This window comes from Carcharhinus amblyrhynchos, chromosome 12 (genome assembly GCF_965287045.1).
Source record: "Carcharhinus amblyrhynchos chromosome 12, sCarAmb.v2.hapA, whole genome shotgun sequence".
Lineage (NCBI taxonomy): Eukaryota > Metazoa > Chordata > Chondrichthyes > Carcharhiniformes > Carcharhinidae > Carcharhinus > Carcharhinus amblyrhynchos.
In genome coordinates, this window is record NC_137335.1 from 16954695 (window position 1) to 16972009 (window position 17315).

Here is a 17315-nt window from a genome sequence, read left to right on the forward strand (position 1 = left end):
AACTGATTATCAGGCCATTCCTTCGCACGTTACCTATAGCGCTGCCAACTCTGGCTGCCATGATGTGGAGATGCTGGCATTAGACTGGGGTGGGCATGAGCTTTCGGAGCGCTGCTTTTTCATGAGGTGAGACACCTGATAAAGGAGCAGCGCTCTGAAAGCTTGTGATTCCAAATAAACCTGTTGGACTTTAACCTGGTGTTGTTGTGAGACTTCTTACTGAACTCTGGTTGGACCGTATTCCAGGAGGTTGCCGTATTTGATCTCTCAACTGCAACCTTCCTGACCACAGACAATCTTTGCCGCAATTAGTCAACAATGGCGGCTTATATACCCATAATCCCATGCGTGTCAGAAACTGCTCTGTCCGTTGAGTGGTTGTACTCAATCTCAGGAGCCTGGCTGCCATTCTGAGTCAGGCTTCAGCAATAAGCGAACAACATGCTGTTTATAACTTTACTCCTGGGTTGCTTGCTGGAGCGATTAACATTTAATTCTTGGCAACGCTGAAATAATCCCAGAGCTGCATATTGGGAAATTGCCTGCTATGTTTGTCTAACATAACACCACTTCAAAAAAGCAACATCACCTTGTATTTATGTGGCACCTTCAACAGATAAAAAAACAACCTGCGCAAAGGCGTGAGGAAAAGATTATCCTGTCATGAAACACTTCAAGGCATTACGAAGCTGAATATCTGCAGACTCATTTTCCAACTCATGAGCCAGAATATACATTATTCATCCCACCCAGTACTTCACTCAATTCATTTAGCTCTCAATGATTTATGTGAGCCAGGCTTTGGAAGTTGCATCCCTACAATCCAGTATCATTCTTGTCATGTTTCTCCACACTCTCTCATCCATCAATAGCTTTCTGAAGTCAGGATGCTCAAAACCCGTTCAGATGTTCATCAAATCATAGAATCCCACTGTGCAGAAGGAGTCTGCACTGTCAATTGAGTCTGCACCAACCACAATCCCACCCAGGCACTAGCCCTAGAACCCCAAGCATTACCCTCGCTAGTACCCTTGACACTAAGAGAGAATTCAGCATGGCCAATCCATGTAACCCGCACATCTTTGAACTGTAGGAGAAGACCAGAGCACCCAGAAGAAACCCACGCGGGGGGTCGGGGGGCTGGGGTGGGGGGGGGGGGGGAGGGGGTTGGTGGTGGGTGGAGGCGAGATGTGCAAACTCCACAAAGATAGTAGCCCAAGCTGGGAATCGAACCCAGGTCCCTTGCACTGTGAGACAGCAGTGCTAACCACTGTGACTCCTGAGGCAAACAGGGCATGGACGGTAGCTTCTGGACCACTGCCTTGACCTTTGTTAGTTTGGTTGCTGAATGCTGAGGGTTGGTGATCTCTTTTAGGTGGACGGTCGCTGCTCACCTCCCAGCATCGTTTCCTTTCCTATCTTTACCCAAGTGGAGTTACTACTTCAATTGAGTTTCAACATGCTGGCACAGTGGTTAGAACCGCTGCCTCAGAGCGCCAGAGACCTGGGTTCGATTCCCGGCTTGGGTCACTGTCTGTGCAGAGTCTGCATGTTGTCCTGGGTCTGCGTGCATTTCTTCCAGGTGCTCCAGTTTCTTTTCACAGTCCAACAGATGTGCTGGTTAGGTGCATTGGCCTCATTAGTGCATCGGTGGTATATTTTCCCCAACTCTTCTGTATTGGTGTGATCCAATTTCTAGAAGCAGCACCACAACAAACCCAGTGTTGGTTTAATTTACACACACTCAAAACACAGGAAGAGGGGTTGTAATATTCTCCCACATTTTGTACAATACACTAAAAGGGAGATGAAGAATAGAAAGAGAAACAGGGCAAAGACCACAGAGAAAATAGGAAAGATTGTTTCATGTGAGCCCAGAGTCCAAAATCAAAAGTTCAATGGTTTATTCCTTCAGCAGGTTGAAAATTGATGCTGGATAATCCACTTTTCCAGTCGAGAGGGCTGCCACAATGGAATGGGCATGCAGAGGTGACTGAGTGGCCTTGTAACCACCGGTACAGATGTTCCGAACTTCCAGTAGGAACAGCACAGATGGGGCCAGGCATTCAAACCTTGACAGATCACACTTCCTGAGCTGCTGTGTGGTTGTTGGAAGATGGTGGTCTCATTGGCAGTACAGCAAGACAGGGTTACAGGTTCTCTAACTGCTTGTGGGGGGAGGTGGCAAGGGGGCAGGGAGGGGAGGTGGGAGCAAGGTGGTGACATGACTGCACTCCTTCACTTTGGCTTTGACAAAGGACGGATATTCCTTTGTCTAACTTCTTGGAATTGGCAATGCTTCAACCGTTAGGAAATTCAAAGTAGGCTGTAAGGTCCTTTGTCCTAGCAGAGGTAGACTCCATGTAGATGGCCGTTGTAGAATTCCCATTGAATTTGGTCTCTGCAGGCACAAGGGTCATTAATGTGTCTTCAGACGTAATGAGGTGTCACCTTCTCTGAAGGCCAGAAAGTTCATTTTGTCTGAGTCATAACTGGGCATGATTTCAGTCATTTTAAAGTCATTGTGGAGGTTCACCCTGGGGTCCAATATGATTGTACTTCATAGGTAGGCTCACTGGGACAAGCAGACAAATTCACCTCTTTATTACCCTCTTTAACAAAAAAAGGCCAATTCTCTTCAAAAGTAACAACTCAGACTTTGTGATAATGAGCAGTGGAGTCAGATAGCATAGTGCAAATCCAGGACCTCTTTTTCCTCTGTGGCAGCTCCATTCCCTTGCGCCCTTTCCTGAAAGAGCAAATTCTATCTGGACGTGATCACTGACATCCTTAGTGTATCCTGTTCCTGCCTCATCTTGCCTACCTTCAAAGAGAAGTGAAAGATCTACAATATCCCTCTGCCATCTTTGGATTAAATAGAGGACAGTTGTAGTGTCACTATATTCAACCATGAAATCCTGTCAGATAACATGGAATCACCTGCTCCTGTGTCTAGATGTCTACTTACATCAATGCCAGTATTCCAATACTACTTTTTAAAAATTTTCCTTTATTTCTCCTGGGAAGATTGTTTTCTGGTTGTCAAAGTTGTGAATGGAGGTTTCTTTAACATCTTGGTCTCTCTGTCTTGTAAACACAGATTTCCTGGAACAGTAGACCACTTTAAAATGGCCTAAATTAGTACACCCATGGCACTGTGGCATTATTTGCCTTGTGTAGACATTCTACCCACCACAGGGGGAACATTAGAAAGGCTCCAGTGACATTTTTGCACGAGGCTGTCTGTTCTTTCAGTCTCCTGGCTGGTCAGCACCTTGTCATACACTAGTGGTAGTACAGCAGAGGATTAACGTGATCTTTGTTCTCTTTATTCACAAGACCTGGCATATTGCGATACCAGGTGGAACATCTTTGCCACTGCTCAGCCTGTGTGGGACCTTCTATATTTTAAAATTCTCGAGGTTCAGGAGTAGCCATTTCTCACCTTGATTCAAGGTTCACCTTTTCCTGTGTTTCTTGCCAGCAGCTAAGCTCCCATTGTTAGTTAGTCATTTTCTGTACAGTTGCTGGGTTGGCCTCAAAGTCCTTCACCCATTGCTCTGGACTATTGCTGGGCTTCACTTGATACTATTCTCAACATTTTCCACTGCTTTTTCCCCTCATTCATTTGTGGGACATGGGAGTCACTGGCTGACCAGCATTTTTTGCCCATCCCTTGTTGTCCTTGAACTGAATGGATTGGCTAGGCCATTTCAGAGAGTCAACCACATTGTTGTGGCTCTGGAGTCACACGTAGGCCAGACTAGGTAAAGATGGCAGATTTCCTTCCCCGGAGGACATTAGTGAACCAGATGGGTTTTTTTCGACAATGGTTTCATGATCATCAGTGGATTCTTAATTCCAGATCTTTTTATTAAATCAAATTTTACCATCTGCCATTGCAGGATTTGAACCTAAGTCCCTAGAACAATAGCTGTGCTTCTGGATTAATTATCTAGTGATAATACCACTAGGCCATCACCTCCCCTCTTTCCACTGATTGACCATGGGTGTAGTCACTGCTGCCAACACCTGATATTGTGGGTTTATCTCGGAATTCATTGTTTTCTTATTCAAGAAATCTTGCTGGAGGCAAAAGTTTTTTGTTCAAAGTACCTTTATTTACTTGCCAACTATTTACAAAGTTTAAGAAAGACAAAGATTTAACTGGAACTATTCTCAGATGCTGTTTAGTCATCTTTTCTCAGTGAATGACATCACTGTGACATAGCTCCTTACGCACATGCTCAGTAGCTATTTTTAGCATTAACCTTTTACTCTACACATCCCTATCCCTTGCGATGTCCGGTAACCTCTTCCTCGGCTGTAAATGCTGACAGAAAATAATCATTCCATGTGCCCATCATTTCCTTATCTTCATTGACAACATCGGTAGAAGAATGGTTAGCACTGCTGCCTCACAGCGCCAGGGACCTGAGTTCGATTCCTGGCTTGGATCACTGTCTGTGCAGAGTTTGCACATTCTCCCCGTGTCTGCGTGGGTTTCCTCCGGGTGCCCCAGTATCTTCCCACAATTCAAAGATGTGCGGGTTAGGTGGATTGGCCATGCTAAATTGCCCCTTTGTCGGGGGGACTAGCTGGGGTAAATACATGAGGTTATGTGAATAGGGCCTGGGTGGGATTGTGGTCGATGCAGACTCGTTGGGCCAAATGGCTTCCTTCTGGACTGTGGGATTCTATGATTCTATATTGGGTAATCAAACCATTATCAGTTTTCAAAGGGCAGTAGTTCTTGAAAACCCTCTTTTTTTCCTCAAATAATAGCGGAACTGTTTTTGTGTTCAACTTGACATCCTTTGCAGGTTTATTTTCACACTGCTTTTGTGGTGGCTGTTACTACTGGTATGTGTTTTGTGACTCTTTGCTGACCCAGAGACTTAGAATCAATAGCATCATAGTATTCTTACATTGCAGAAGGAGGCCATTTGGCCCATTGAATCTGTACTGACCACAGCGACTCCCTGACCCTATCCCCATAACCCCACTCATTTACCCTGCTAACCCCCTCACACTTTGTAGTGATCTGGCACAGCCAATCAACCTAACCCGCACATCTTTGGACTGTGTGAGGAAACCAGAGCACCTGAAGGAAGCCCACGCAGACACGAGGAGAATATGCAAATTCTACACATGCTAGACAGAGAGTCACCCAAGCTGGGAATTGAATTTGGGTCCTTGGCGCTGTGAGGCAGCAATACTAACCACTGTGCCGCCATCATACAGTCACTTTAGATATGATATGATGATACTGTGCCTTTAAGAAATGTATTTGAGTCATTTCTTGTGCAGGATCCGTTGTAGCAGTTCTGTGCACTTGGAGCTACTTTGTCTATAACTGGCATCCTATATTGTTGTACAGCAGCATAATTGTAGAATGTTTGTTTTAATCTGAACTAATGAAATTCCACTGTTTTTAGTGTTTTCCCTTAGATTTTGCAGAGGAGGGCTTGATTGGGTTGATTGACAGATATGGCCATGTGATGGGTGAAGCTAGGCTTACACAAAATATTCAAACTTATATGCTGCTTTTGAATTGAGAGGGAGCAGTGTTCTCTCTAAAGTTGGAGACTGGAATTTGCTCGAAGATAAGTCACTTTCTCAGGGGTTCTGCTGTATGTGAGTGTTTTTTTTGTCTGAGAGTTGCTGTTTTGGAAGCTGCAGAGAAAGAGATATTCTTTCTGTCTCTGAAGTCAGGGACGAGGTTCACTCCTTTGAAGTTTTGTTCCTTTGAGGATAAATCCTTCACTTGAAACTGCTGTCTGGATCCTGGTCAGAAGTGTTAAAATGCTGAAAATCCAGCACCATGTGTGCACACTAATTCAGAATAAGGATGTATATCTATGGGGACAATGCTTTAAATTGGAGCAAGAGAGATAGCTAGCTGTTAAGAATAATACTTGTTTAAGTATTTTAATTAGTAAAAATTATGTTATATTTTAACTGTTCTTAAATAAAATTTGTTTTGATAAAAGCTTCCTAGTGGGTCACTTGAATCATACCTGAAGCAAAAACATCCTACGGTCATCCTAATGCCAAAAGTCAAATGTAAAATGTAGGGTCTAGGCTAACTCCATAAAATACGTTGGAGTTTCTCATTTGGTCCTCAACAATTGAAAACACTATTTGGGGTTCATCCAAATCAATCTGCATCAATAATTTAACTACCAGAGGCTCCACAACGACACAACAGATGGCACAGTGATTGGCAATGTTGCCTCACAGTGCCAGGGTTTATTTTTGGCCTCAGGTCACTATCTGTGTGGAGTTTGTACATTTTCCCCGTGTCTGTGTGGGGTTCCTCCGGGTGCTCTGACTTTTTCTCACAGTCCAAAGATGTGCGAATTAAGTTGATTGGCCATGCTAAATTACCCCTTAGTGAAAGGGGGCTTGTGGGGTAAGTACTTGGGGTTACAGGGATAGGACCTGGGTAGGATTGTGGTCAGTGCATTCTCGATGGCCTCCTTCTGCACTGCAGGAATTCGATGATTCTATGAACTCACACTGAAGTACTTGCCAGTGATAAGTAAGAGTCCTTCGATATATTCTCCCTGAAGATTTTAATAAATGTTTCAAATATAACGTTGGCTTTCTGGTGATTTCAAACAGACATTCAATAAATGTTTCAAAATTGCGCTGAAAAAAATTACGTTTAAAAAATGAATTAAATAAATCACGAAAACATTGGGAGACAAAAACAAAATTGAAATAATGGGTCACACCAAAAAAAAGCAGGCCAATAAGATTCAACTCCAGAATGTTGAGGCTGATGGTATCTCTCTCTTTAACAGCTCTGTAATGAGTGGAGGTTCTAGAAGGGTGAACAGAGCACACACAGCAGGATCGCTGAAAGAATCCCCAGTGGCTGAGCAGAGCCTCCAAGATGCTGTGAAAGCTGGGCAGAACTCTAGTGATATGAATCCATTTCTGACTTGCTGCACATATTATATATGTCAGTGCTGATGGCTGGGCATTAGTGGTAATTTGGCATTTAAAGGAATTAATATTGTTTAATTCTTGTCTACTGATTGGGACATGATCCCGACAGATAGATGGGGTGATTTTGACTTTTGAGATTGATGAAAATGGGGAGAGCTGTGCAAAAGGCAACGGGTGGCAGAGTGATTAGCACTACTGGCTCACAGTGTCAGGGACCTGGGTTTGATTCCTGGCTTTGATCCCTGTCTGTGTGAAGCCTGGATGTTCTCACTGTGTCTGCGTGGGTTTCTTCTGGGTGCTCCGGTTACCCCCCACCGTCTGAAAGACGTGCATTGGTCTTTGTGCACAGGAGCATTGGCCGTGCTAAATTCTCCCTCAGCGTACCCGAACAGGCGCTGGTGTGTGGCAACTAGAGGAACTTCACAGTAACTTCATTGCAGCGTCAGAGTAAGCCTACCTGTAACACTACTAAATAAACTTAAAACTGAATCAATATTGGCTTTCTTAAGCTATCATCCAAAGCGAAACCCATAATGGATAATAGTTGTCATAAATCTTTATAGTTAGCACACATGGGCAACAACCTCCAAGATAAGCCAAGGTTTTAATTGCTAGTTTGCTGATGTTGGCAGAGTTGTTGTATTTCACTGTGAAATAGGAACAGGTGTAGGCCATTCAACTCTTAGAACATTTTCTACACCTCAGTTGGACCATCTGTATCCCAACTTCATCTGCCTAAGAGTTAGCACCCCTTCTCAACAAAAATAATATTTTTGATTGACTGAGCCTTAACAGTAAGGTGGGATCAAAAGCATCCAAGTGGTTCGAACGCAATTTAGCCACTTTTAAGTATCCGATGTGTGGACGGCTGCACAAAAAATATTAAAGAAGTCATGCACTTGGACAAATCGCTTGTGCATTGCTGACTCACAGCATTGGGGACTCAGGTTCGATTCTGGCCTTGGGTGACAGTCTGCGTGGGTTTCCTCTGGGAGCTCTGGTTTCCTCCCAAACTCTAAAGATGTGCAGGTCAGGTGGATTGGCCATGCTAAACTGTCCATTGGTGCAGGACGGGAGGATTAATGGGGTAAATATGTGGGGTTACGGGGATAGGGTCCTGGGAGGGATGCTTTATCGGAGAGTTGGTGCATACTTGACAGATCATATGGCCTCCTTCTGCACTGTAGGGATTCCATAAAACTTTCTTTGAAGAGAGAGTTTCCAGATCTGGAAAGAATGCTTTCTATGGTGCGTCTGTAAAAGTTGGTGAGAGTCGTAGCAGATATGTCGAATTTCCTTAGCCTCCTGAGAAAGTAGAGATGTTGGCGGACTTTCTTAACAATAGTGTCGGTGTGGAGGGGCTAGGACAGGTTGTTGGGTGATCTGAACAACTAGAAACCTGAAGCTCTCCAGAGATTTCAGCACCCTCTGAATGGCATCCTTCTGCCCTGGAGGGATTCCATGATTTCAACCTCACATTGTGTTGAAAAGTGTGACCAAATACCATCCTTCAACGAACTAGCTCTAATTGTAAATACATGCTGCCAAGAGGGTCTTCCATATCATTGCTTGTGGAATATTTTTTACAATGCACGATGTAGTATTCTGCTGCTCAGGTGGCTTTTTTAAGCAGCTTATTTCCCTAAAGCTACTGGAGAAAGTACTGCAGCTAATTACTATTTAGTGTCTGCAATGTTCAGGCTTTTCATCAATCTAAGAACTCCCCTTTTCAAGTGTTATTGAGCTGTAGTAAATAGCAGCATGAAATGACTGGTCTATGCTTTTATTTTTATGCAAAGTGATCTTTCGTGGCAATGCTCTTGCTCAGTCAGAGGACACTGGGTTTATAACCAAAGTGGATCTATGTTGCTAAAAGACTATAAAGTCAAATTTTGAATCAAACAGAGGGGGCAATTTTCCAGCCCTGTTGCACTCTGCGCAAACCCCACTGTGTTGAAAAAATTCCAGGACAGCCCGAATCGTAATCTGCTCCGGGCGCCAAAGAATTTGTGGTGTTCCTCCCAGTGAGACTGTGAACCAGATGACTGTTCATTTAAATACATTTGAATATTCAAAATTGGCAAACATTGAAAAGGGGGATGAAATGCTGGCGAACATGGTGGGGGGGGGGGGAGGTGGGTGTTGGGGAATTCCGATTTCCGTGGGGATTAGGAGTGGTCTCTAAATTCAATTTGAATAAAGGCGCCATGAACTCTGAGCAGCCGACCTTGCCGGTGTGGTTAAGCTCTCAATTAAGGTGCAAAACCCTTCGAAAAATGGCAAAGTGTGGGAAGATCTCTTTGGAAAATCTGTTGGTTTCGCTGGAGAGAAACATGTGGGTTTTCTGACTAAACTCGACATTGGCCATTTTTTGGGCCAGAAACTCAGGTCATACAGCCAAATATAAGAACTAGGAGCAGGAGGAGGTCATTTAGCCCCTTATTCCTGCTCCGCCCGTTCAGTAAGATCATGGCTGATCTGATCAACTCCACATTCCGGCCTATCCCCAGAAAGCCTTTGCCTTCCTTGTTAGTCAAGAATCTATCAGTCTCTGCCTTGGAAATATTCATTTGCTCTGCCTCCACCATTTCCTGGGGAAGAGGGTTCCAAAAATTCACGCCCCTCTGAGAGAAAAATAATCTCACCTTCATCTCGGATGGGAGAACCCTTGGGGTGGAATTTCTTATCCTGTCCACCACAGGAATCATTGCGGGTGGGGGCTGGACCATGCAAAGTTCCATTGACTTTGGGCAGGATTTTTCGGTCTTGGGGGCCAGCGCGGCCTGAGAATCTTGCTCCTTGTGTCCTAAAATTTTCGTCTCTCCAACAAAAGAAACCATCCATTCAACATCCACCTTCTCAAGTCCACTCAGGGCCTTATTTGTTTCAGTAAGATCACCTCTCAATCTTCTGAGATTCTAGCATCTGTCAGAGTTTTATTGCTTGTTGAGGTTAAACTATAATCCTTTAGGATACAAGTCCAAAGCTACAATGAAAGGTCCAGCTATCCTTCTTCCCCATTAAAGTTTACGCTTTACTACACTGTGGCTTAGGAATTAGGTCGGGCTTGTTACCTGTATTTTAGATGCCACACTGTTGACTAAGGTCGCAAAATGGCAGAGGGGATTTCTTTTATATTCATTCATGGGATGTGGGTGTCGCTGGAAAGGCCAGCATTTGTTCCCAACCCTTAATTGCCCTTGAACTCAGTGGCTTAAGGGCAGTGCAACGAGTTAATCACGTTGCTGTGGGTCTTGAGTCACATGTAGGCCAGATCAAGTAAAGACGGCAGATTTCCTTCCCTAAAGGGCATTAGTCAATTCTCACAGATTAGGGGATTTTTACACTAACTTCATTGCAGTGTTAATGTGAGCCTGCTTGTGACAATAAAAAATAAAAATAGTGAACTGGATGGATCGCTCTCCAACATCTAAGGTGTGTGGCTAAAACTGATGATAGCGTTCCCTTGAATTTCTAGCCCTCAAATCCTGTGACAATAAGAAGTTTTCTGCTGGCAAAGGTCTTGTCAGGTGTTTTCTAAATTATTGAAAATCATGACAAATGAACATACTGGACAAATTGTGATGATACTGCGTTATTGATATGTTTTATTCTTGAGGGAGACTGCTTTAAGATACAGTGTTTTGTTGCAAGCAGTCAGTTAGTCTGGAAGGAATACAGCAGATGCTGGAAAGCAGGATAATTGCTCATTTTAGCCACGTCAGTGTTTATTTAGGGGAAAGCGTAATTGACTTTTGTTTACAAAAAAGTATACTCTTGATTGAAGTAATGGAAAGATGAGTTAGATTTTTGAGGTCATATAGTCATGTGATACTAGAAATGGGAGGAGCGAGGTTTATAGCTAAGAAAAATAGCTGAGTCAAGTTGCCAGAGAGGTCTGTTTAAAGACAGCAGCATACAATCAGCTCTGTCTCTCTCTCTCTTTCTCTCTTTTTCTCTTTCTCTCTCTCTTTCTCTATGTGCGCAATCTCTCTGGAAGCTCCAAAGCTGTTAACAAAGGCTAAAACAAGTTTGCCTGGATTTACTAACTATTTTAATGTGAGGTTTAAGTCTATAAGAGAAATATTTCTTAATTGGAACTGAACAGTGATAAGTTAGAAGTTAAGAGTTGTTCCTTTCCATGTTTAAAGATTGTTCAACAGTTAAGAATTAAACTGTTGCATTTTGCTAGAGCTATCCTTAAACCGTGTTATGAATAAAGGTTGTTTCCTAAAAGACTTGGGGTTCTTGTCCAGCACCCTGGCACCACTGAACAAACCCACAGTTTTTATTTAAATAGCAAAGAAGTCCCCAACAAAAGTGGTGCTGCTGAGGTCAAAGTTTAACAGAAGGATTGATGTAAAGTTTTGGGCAAGAGCTTGATGTGCCTGGATTTTTGTGTGTGGGGTTGTCTGCTGCTTCCAAATGAGGTGGGTAGCATGTAAAATTGATGCACTCTCTCCTGCCTCATTTCTGTAATTTCAGTGTGATCTTGAGCTGTACTCTCACTGCAAAGATGCGGCAGCCTCTTTGCACAGCAGGGGACCAATTATCGCTGAGAAACGCAGGCAGCCCCTCTAAAAAGCAAAGCAACATAAACTACAGATGCTGGAAATCCAAAATGAAAACAGAAAAGGCTGGCAGCTTCTGTGGAGAGGGAACTAATGGCCAGAATCTCATTGAGGCATCACAAGACACCCCTGCTGACCCTTGTCGAGTAGGCTGCCGAACTACACGCCAATCAGAGCTAAGGCCAGCAGCAGACCCACCCCAGGAGTCAAGACCCTGGAGGTGGAGTGAAAACTCCTGGCCAACCAGACTCCAACAGACCTTGTACGCTGCTGTGCTGCTGAGGAGTAATGGGTGCTGATGGAAGGAAAGGTGACAGAGTCCCAGGTTCATGGATGGGTGCGTGAAGGGCGGTTTCATGGGGTGTGGGTCACAAGGGGAGGGCGCGGGAGGTGGGGTGGTCCTCAGCAGACCCTGTCTTGCCTACCCAACGTCTAGTCCCACAATTGGCAATGATTGCCTTTGATCAAAGGACCCCCCCCACGCCCATCCCATGTAACAAGCATCCGGTACAGGTTTACCTGACTTGCCCATCATAAAGGGGGGTACAGTGGCACAATGGTTAGCACTGCTGCCTCACAGCATCAGGGCCCGGGTTCAGTTCCCGGTTTGGCTCACTGTCTGTGTTGTGGAGTCTGCATGTTCTCACCGTGTCTGTGAGGGTTTCCTCCGCGGCTCCAGTTTCCTCCCATAGTCCAAAAGGCGTGCTGGTTAGATGCATTGACCGTGCTAAATTCTCTCTCAGTGTACCTGAACAGTCGCCGGAGTGGACTGTAGGGGATTTTCACAGTGACTTCACTGTAGTGTTAATGTAAGCCTACTTGTGATGCAAATAAATAAGTTTTATGTGGTGACATCCCTGCTTGCAGCTGGATTAATCCCAGGGGTGACAGGATGAAGACCTCAAGCGGTGGTTAATTGGCACCATTCTAATTCACTAATGTCACATGGGCTGTGCAGGAGATACCGAGTGGAACGTTACACACACACATGGACAGCCAACCACTCCAGCCCCACTAGGAAGAGGGGTTGTGCTATTCAACTTTGCAGCCTTTATTCCCTACTTCAGAGAACCTGGCCGGATTACTGAGAGTGCATGAATACCACAGTTCATCTACTCCTAGAGTTTAAATGTAATGTTTTAATATTGTTGAATAATGAGTAGTAATATTTTACTTTGCATAAATGTTACCATGTTGTTAGCATAGTTACTATGTTGTTAAATAATCTGTGAACTACAGCCACAATGAGGAAAGGGAAACCCATCTCATGGATACCAATCAACAGACAGTTAGATGGACTCAGATTATTTTTGAGTTCATTATAGGAAAATGATTAGATCCTCCAGATTTTATTGCCAAACAAATGCAGTGTTTAGCGGGCGCTTGCTCCCCCCTCTGCGTGAAGGCCATTAATATAGAAACATGGAAGATAGGAGCAGGAAGAAGCCACTGGCATTTCGAGCTTGCTCTGCTATTCATCACAGTCATGGCTGATTGTCCAACTCAATCGCCTAATCCTGCTTTCTCCCTTTCTAACCTTTGATCCCATTCGCCCCAAGTGCTATATCTAAGTGCCTCTTGAATATATTCAATGTTTTGGCATCAACTGCTTCCTGTGATAATGAATTCCACAGCCTCACCACTCTTTGGGTGAAGAAATGTCTCCTCATCTCCAACCTAAATGGTCTAACCTGAATCCACAGACCCTGGTTCTGGACTTCCCCACCATCGGGGACATCCTTCCTGCATCTACCCTCTCTAGTCCTGCTAGAATTTTATAAGATCCCCCTCATTTGTCTGAACTCCAGCTAAAACAATCCTAACCTCGTCAATCCCTCCTCATACGTATAATAATATTGAACTGAAAAAGGGTTAAAAGATTTCACACAAGGAAGGAAGAGAAACTGAAAACTCATGCTAATGTTGAAAGTGGAACTCTTGTTCCTTTGAGAGCTTAAACACTTGCTGATCTTCCCTCAAGCCTTCTCCAGCTGGACAAACAGAAAGCACAGTGCAATCCCATCGTTACCAGAAGGGAAGTCATGCCGTGTTTAATTTCAATGGCTAATAGTATTTAACTAAAGCCCTTGCATGTTTGATGCTAGCGTGGTTCCAGTGTACCTGACCATAAGCCCATGTTTTGCCCTCCCTTCTGATTTGGCCAGCGCTATTACTTTGGGGCAGATGCATCGAGCCAAATGTTATATCCAACGCCATCATCTTTTGGATCCATCTACCAGTTTCCTTACACAACTCCCCGAAGCACTTCTGAGGCAGGTCATTGAGACAAGTATTGAATCCAAGCCCATACTTCAGGCTCGATCTGCCTGATTTATTTTTCAATTTTCTGATCGTTTCAAAAAATTTTCTGCAATCCACGTTGGTAATTTTTAAAAATTCATACTTGGGATGTGATCCTCGTTGGCCCATTTATTGCCCACCGCTGATTACACCAGGCCATTTCAGTTTAAAGTTTAAGTTTATTTACTAGTGTCATGGGTAGGCTTACATTAACACTGCAATGAAGTTACTGTGAAAATCTCCTAAATGCCACACTCCAGCACCTGTTCGGGTACACTGAGGGAGAATTTAGCATGGCCGCTGCATCTATCCAGCATGTCTTTCAGACTGTTGGGGGAAACTGGAATATCAGGAGGAAATCCGCGCAGACATGGGGAGAACATGCAGACTCTGCACAGACAGTGAGCCAAGCCAGGAATCAAACCCGGGTCCCTGGCGCTGTGAGGCAGCAGTGCTAACCACTGTGCCACTAAGACAATGCCCTAGTGGCATTATTGCTAGACTATTAATCCAGAAACTCAGCTAATGGTCTGGGGACCTGGGTTTGAATCCTGCCACAACAGATGGTGGAATTTGATTTAATAGAAGTATCTGGAATTAAGAATCTACTAATGACCATGAAACCATTGTCAGCTGTCAGAAAAACCCATCTAGTTCAGCAGTGTTTTTTTACGGAAGGAAATCTGCCATCCTTACCTGGTCTGGCCTACATGTGGCTTGGGCACAGCAGCAATGCGGTTGATCCTCGACTACCCTCCAAGGGCAACTAGGAGTGGGCAATAAATACCGGCCAGCAGCAACACCCATGTCCCACAAATGAATAAAATAGTCATTGTTAGGCTTTTAATTCCAGATTTTTATTGCATTCAAATTTCACCATCTGCCATGGGGGTGGGAGTCAAACAGAAAGAAATCCCACAACATCAGTTTAAAGTCCAAACAGGATTTATTTGTAGCAAAAACTGCAAGCTTTCGGGACAGCCTGTCCCTTCGTCAGGTGGCTGGGTGGGAGTCAAACCCAGGTCCCCTAAATTACTGGTCCGGTAACAATACCACTGAGCCACCTCCTTCTCCTTCTGAGAGTATGGAGGAGGAGACAAATGGGGAATTGTTCAGAAGATTCTTTGTTGTAAAAGGCTCTGCAGGCCTCACTCAGGCTTTTCTTTAATATTCACTCTGGGCTTGCATCTCTATCTTATGAGAGAGCTCATATTTGCATCACATTGAGTGTTTTTCTTCCCGCTATTGTTAGTTCATTTTTCAAAAAAAAAACCCTATTGCTTTAGCTTTGTAATCAATTCATCATCTAGCCTAAGTTTGGTGGAGTTTGGTAGAACTAACTTCTAGCTGTTCAGATTCATGGAAAGAGAAATAAAATAAGGGGAGGGACTGGAGAAAACAGATGGTGCCTTTCCTCATTGTAATTTAATTCCATAAACACACACACACAGACCACAGACACACACACACACAGACACACACACACACAGACACACACACACACACACACACAGACCACAGACACACACACAGACCACAGACACACACACAGACCACAGACACACACACACACACACAGACACACACACACACACAGACACACACACACACACAGACACACACACACACACAGACACACACACACACAGGGATGGATGATTGGATTGTCAATGAGTTTGGGAGACACCATGCATGTTTACAAATGGTGAATGTGATCCAATTCCAGGGTTTTGACCATGACTCCCAGGGCCCTCCAATTTTCACCAGCATGAGACAAGGGTTGGGGCAGAAGCTGCACCCTGCACTCCAGACCCGGCAGTTAATTGGCCAGTGGCCTGCAAAAGAGGATGTTAAACCATTTATTCCTTTTTGAGGAAATCACAGCAGTCAATAGTGCTTAGGGTCTCTGTAAACATTGCGGTTAGGGATAGTGGAGGTACTTGAGATTCAAGCATGAAGGGCAATTAAAATAAACACAGATGACTGGTTGCTGAGTAGAAATCTATTAAACTGTCAATTGAAGCTTATTTCAAAGCGCTGCGCATTGTAATTGACAGAGATCAAAGATTTCCAAAGGGTTAGAGAGAGTTTCAAAGGGTTCAGCTTGCTGGTTAGGCTCAGAGACTTAAAATGAAAGTGAACTTCAGTTACCTGTGCAGAGTCTTTTGAAAGCTGGGTTCTCCTGGGGATGTCCCCCCAACCGGCACTGGAAGCGGTGCTGCCAGAATTCAGGGAACCACGGGTTGCGAGCATTGTTGTCCAGCTTCAGTTTCAGGAAGTAGTCATCGAACCAGGTGACCTCAGCGGACTGCAGCTTGATGGTGATGCCTCCCACCGCCTCCTGCTCGTAAGCTTCGATCACTTCCTCACGATCTGCCCATCCATCACTGCAACAGGACAAAGCGATGACTGTGAGCACAAAATTGTGAGGACAATACCAAGCAGCATAATAAATATAATACAGTCACACATAAATCCAATAAAGCATTCAGGAAGAATATCTTTACCCAGAGAGTGGTGATAATTTGTAAGCCGCCATCACAAGAGATGAGTAAAACAGATTTATGATGATTTACTAAAGAACAGGGGAAAAGCTTTCATGGAAATATAAAAGATAGGAGCAGGAGGAGGCCATTTGGCCTTTTGAGCCTGCTCCACCATTCATCATGATCATGGCTAATCATCCAACTCAATAGCCTAATCCTGCTTTCCCGTGCAATGACTGGTTACAGTTTGGAATACCTGATGGGATAAAAGATTCAGATTCAACCATCAGCTTTCGATGGGAACTGGATCATTGCTTAAAGCAGAAAGAAGTGGAGGGTTATGGATAAAGAGCAGATGAGTGCATCTATATGGGTTGCTTTTTGGAAGGGTTAGCACAGTTCTGATGGGCTGAATGGTCTCCTCCAGTGCTGTACTGTTCTACAATTATGAATAACATATATGAAGTTGAGAAGATCTTAGAAAAGTACAAGTGGGAGAAAGGAATGGAAAGATATAATCAGAAGATAAAGGAATAGGATCAGAAATAGACCATATAGTCAATCCAATCTGCTCCACCATCCATTATGATTATGGTTGGTTTTAATCCCATTTCCCCACCTCATTCCCACTGAGACCAAAATTCTGTCAATCCAATCCTTAAATATATTCAATATTCAATCATGGGGTTACCACAACCCTTTGAAGTGGGGAATTCCAAAGATTCATAACTCAATCCATCACGTAAACCAGTTTCCCATCCATTAGCTCTGTCTACACTTCCCACTGCCTCTGGAAAGTAGCCAGAATAATCAAGGACTCCAGGTACTCCAGACATATTCTTATCCACCTTCTTCCATCAGAAGGAAGATAAAGAAGTCTGAGATCTAGGACCAACTGACTCAAGAACAGCTTCTTTCCTGCTGCCATCAGATTTTGAATGGATCTATCATATACTAGGCTGATCTTTTTCTATACTCTATTGTGACTGTAACACTATAT

The 17315-nt window shown here is 44.0% G+C and overlaps 1 protein-coding gene across 1 annotated transcript in view; it reads right to left on the reverse strand.

Annotated features, from left to right (window-relative positions):
• LOC145350544 (metabotropic glutamate receptor 1-like) overlaps positions 1–17315 on the reverse strand; it is a 220770-nt gene that overhangs the window by 57946 nt on the left and 145509 nt on the right. The window contains exon 3 of the mRNA XM_080199744.1: positions 15981–16216. Coding sequence (XP_080055870.1) covers positions 15981–16216 — 236 coding nt within the window. The remainder of the gene's footprint in view (positions 1–15980; positions 16217–17315) is intronic.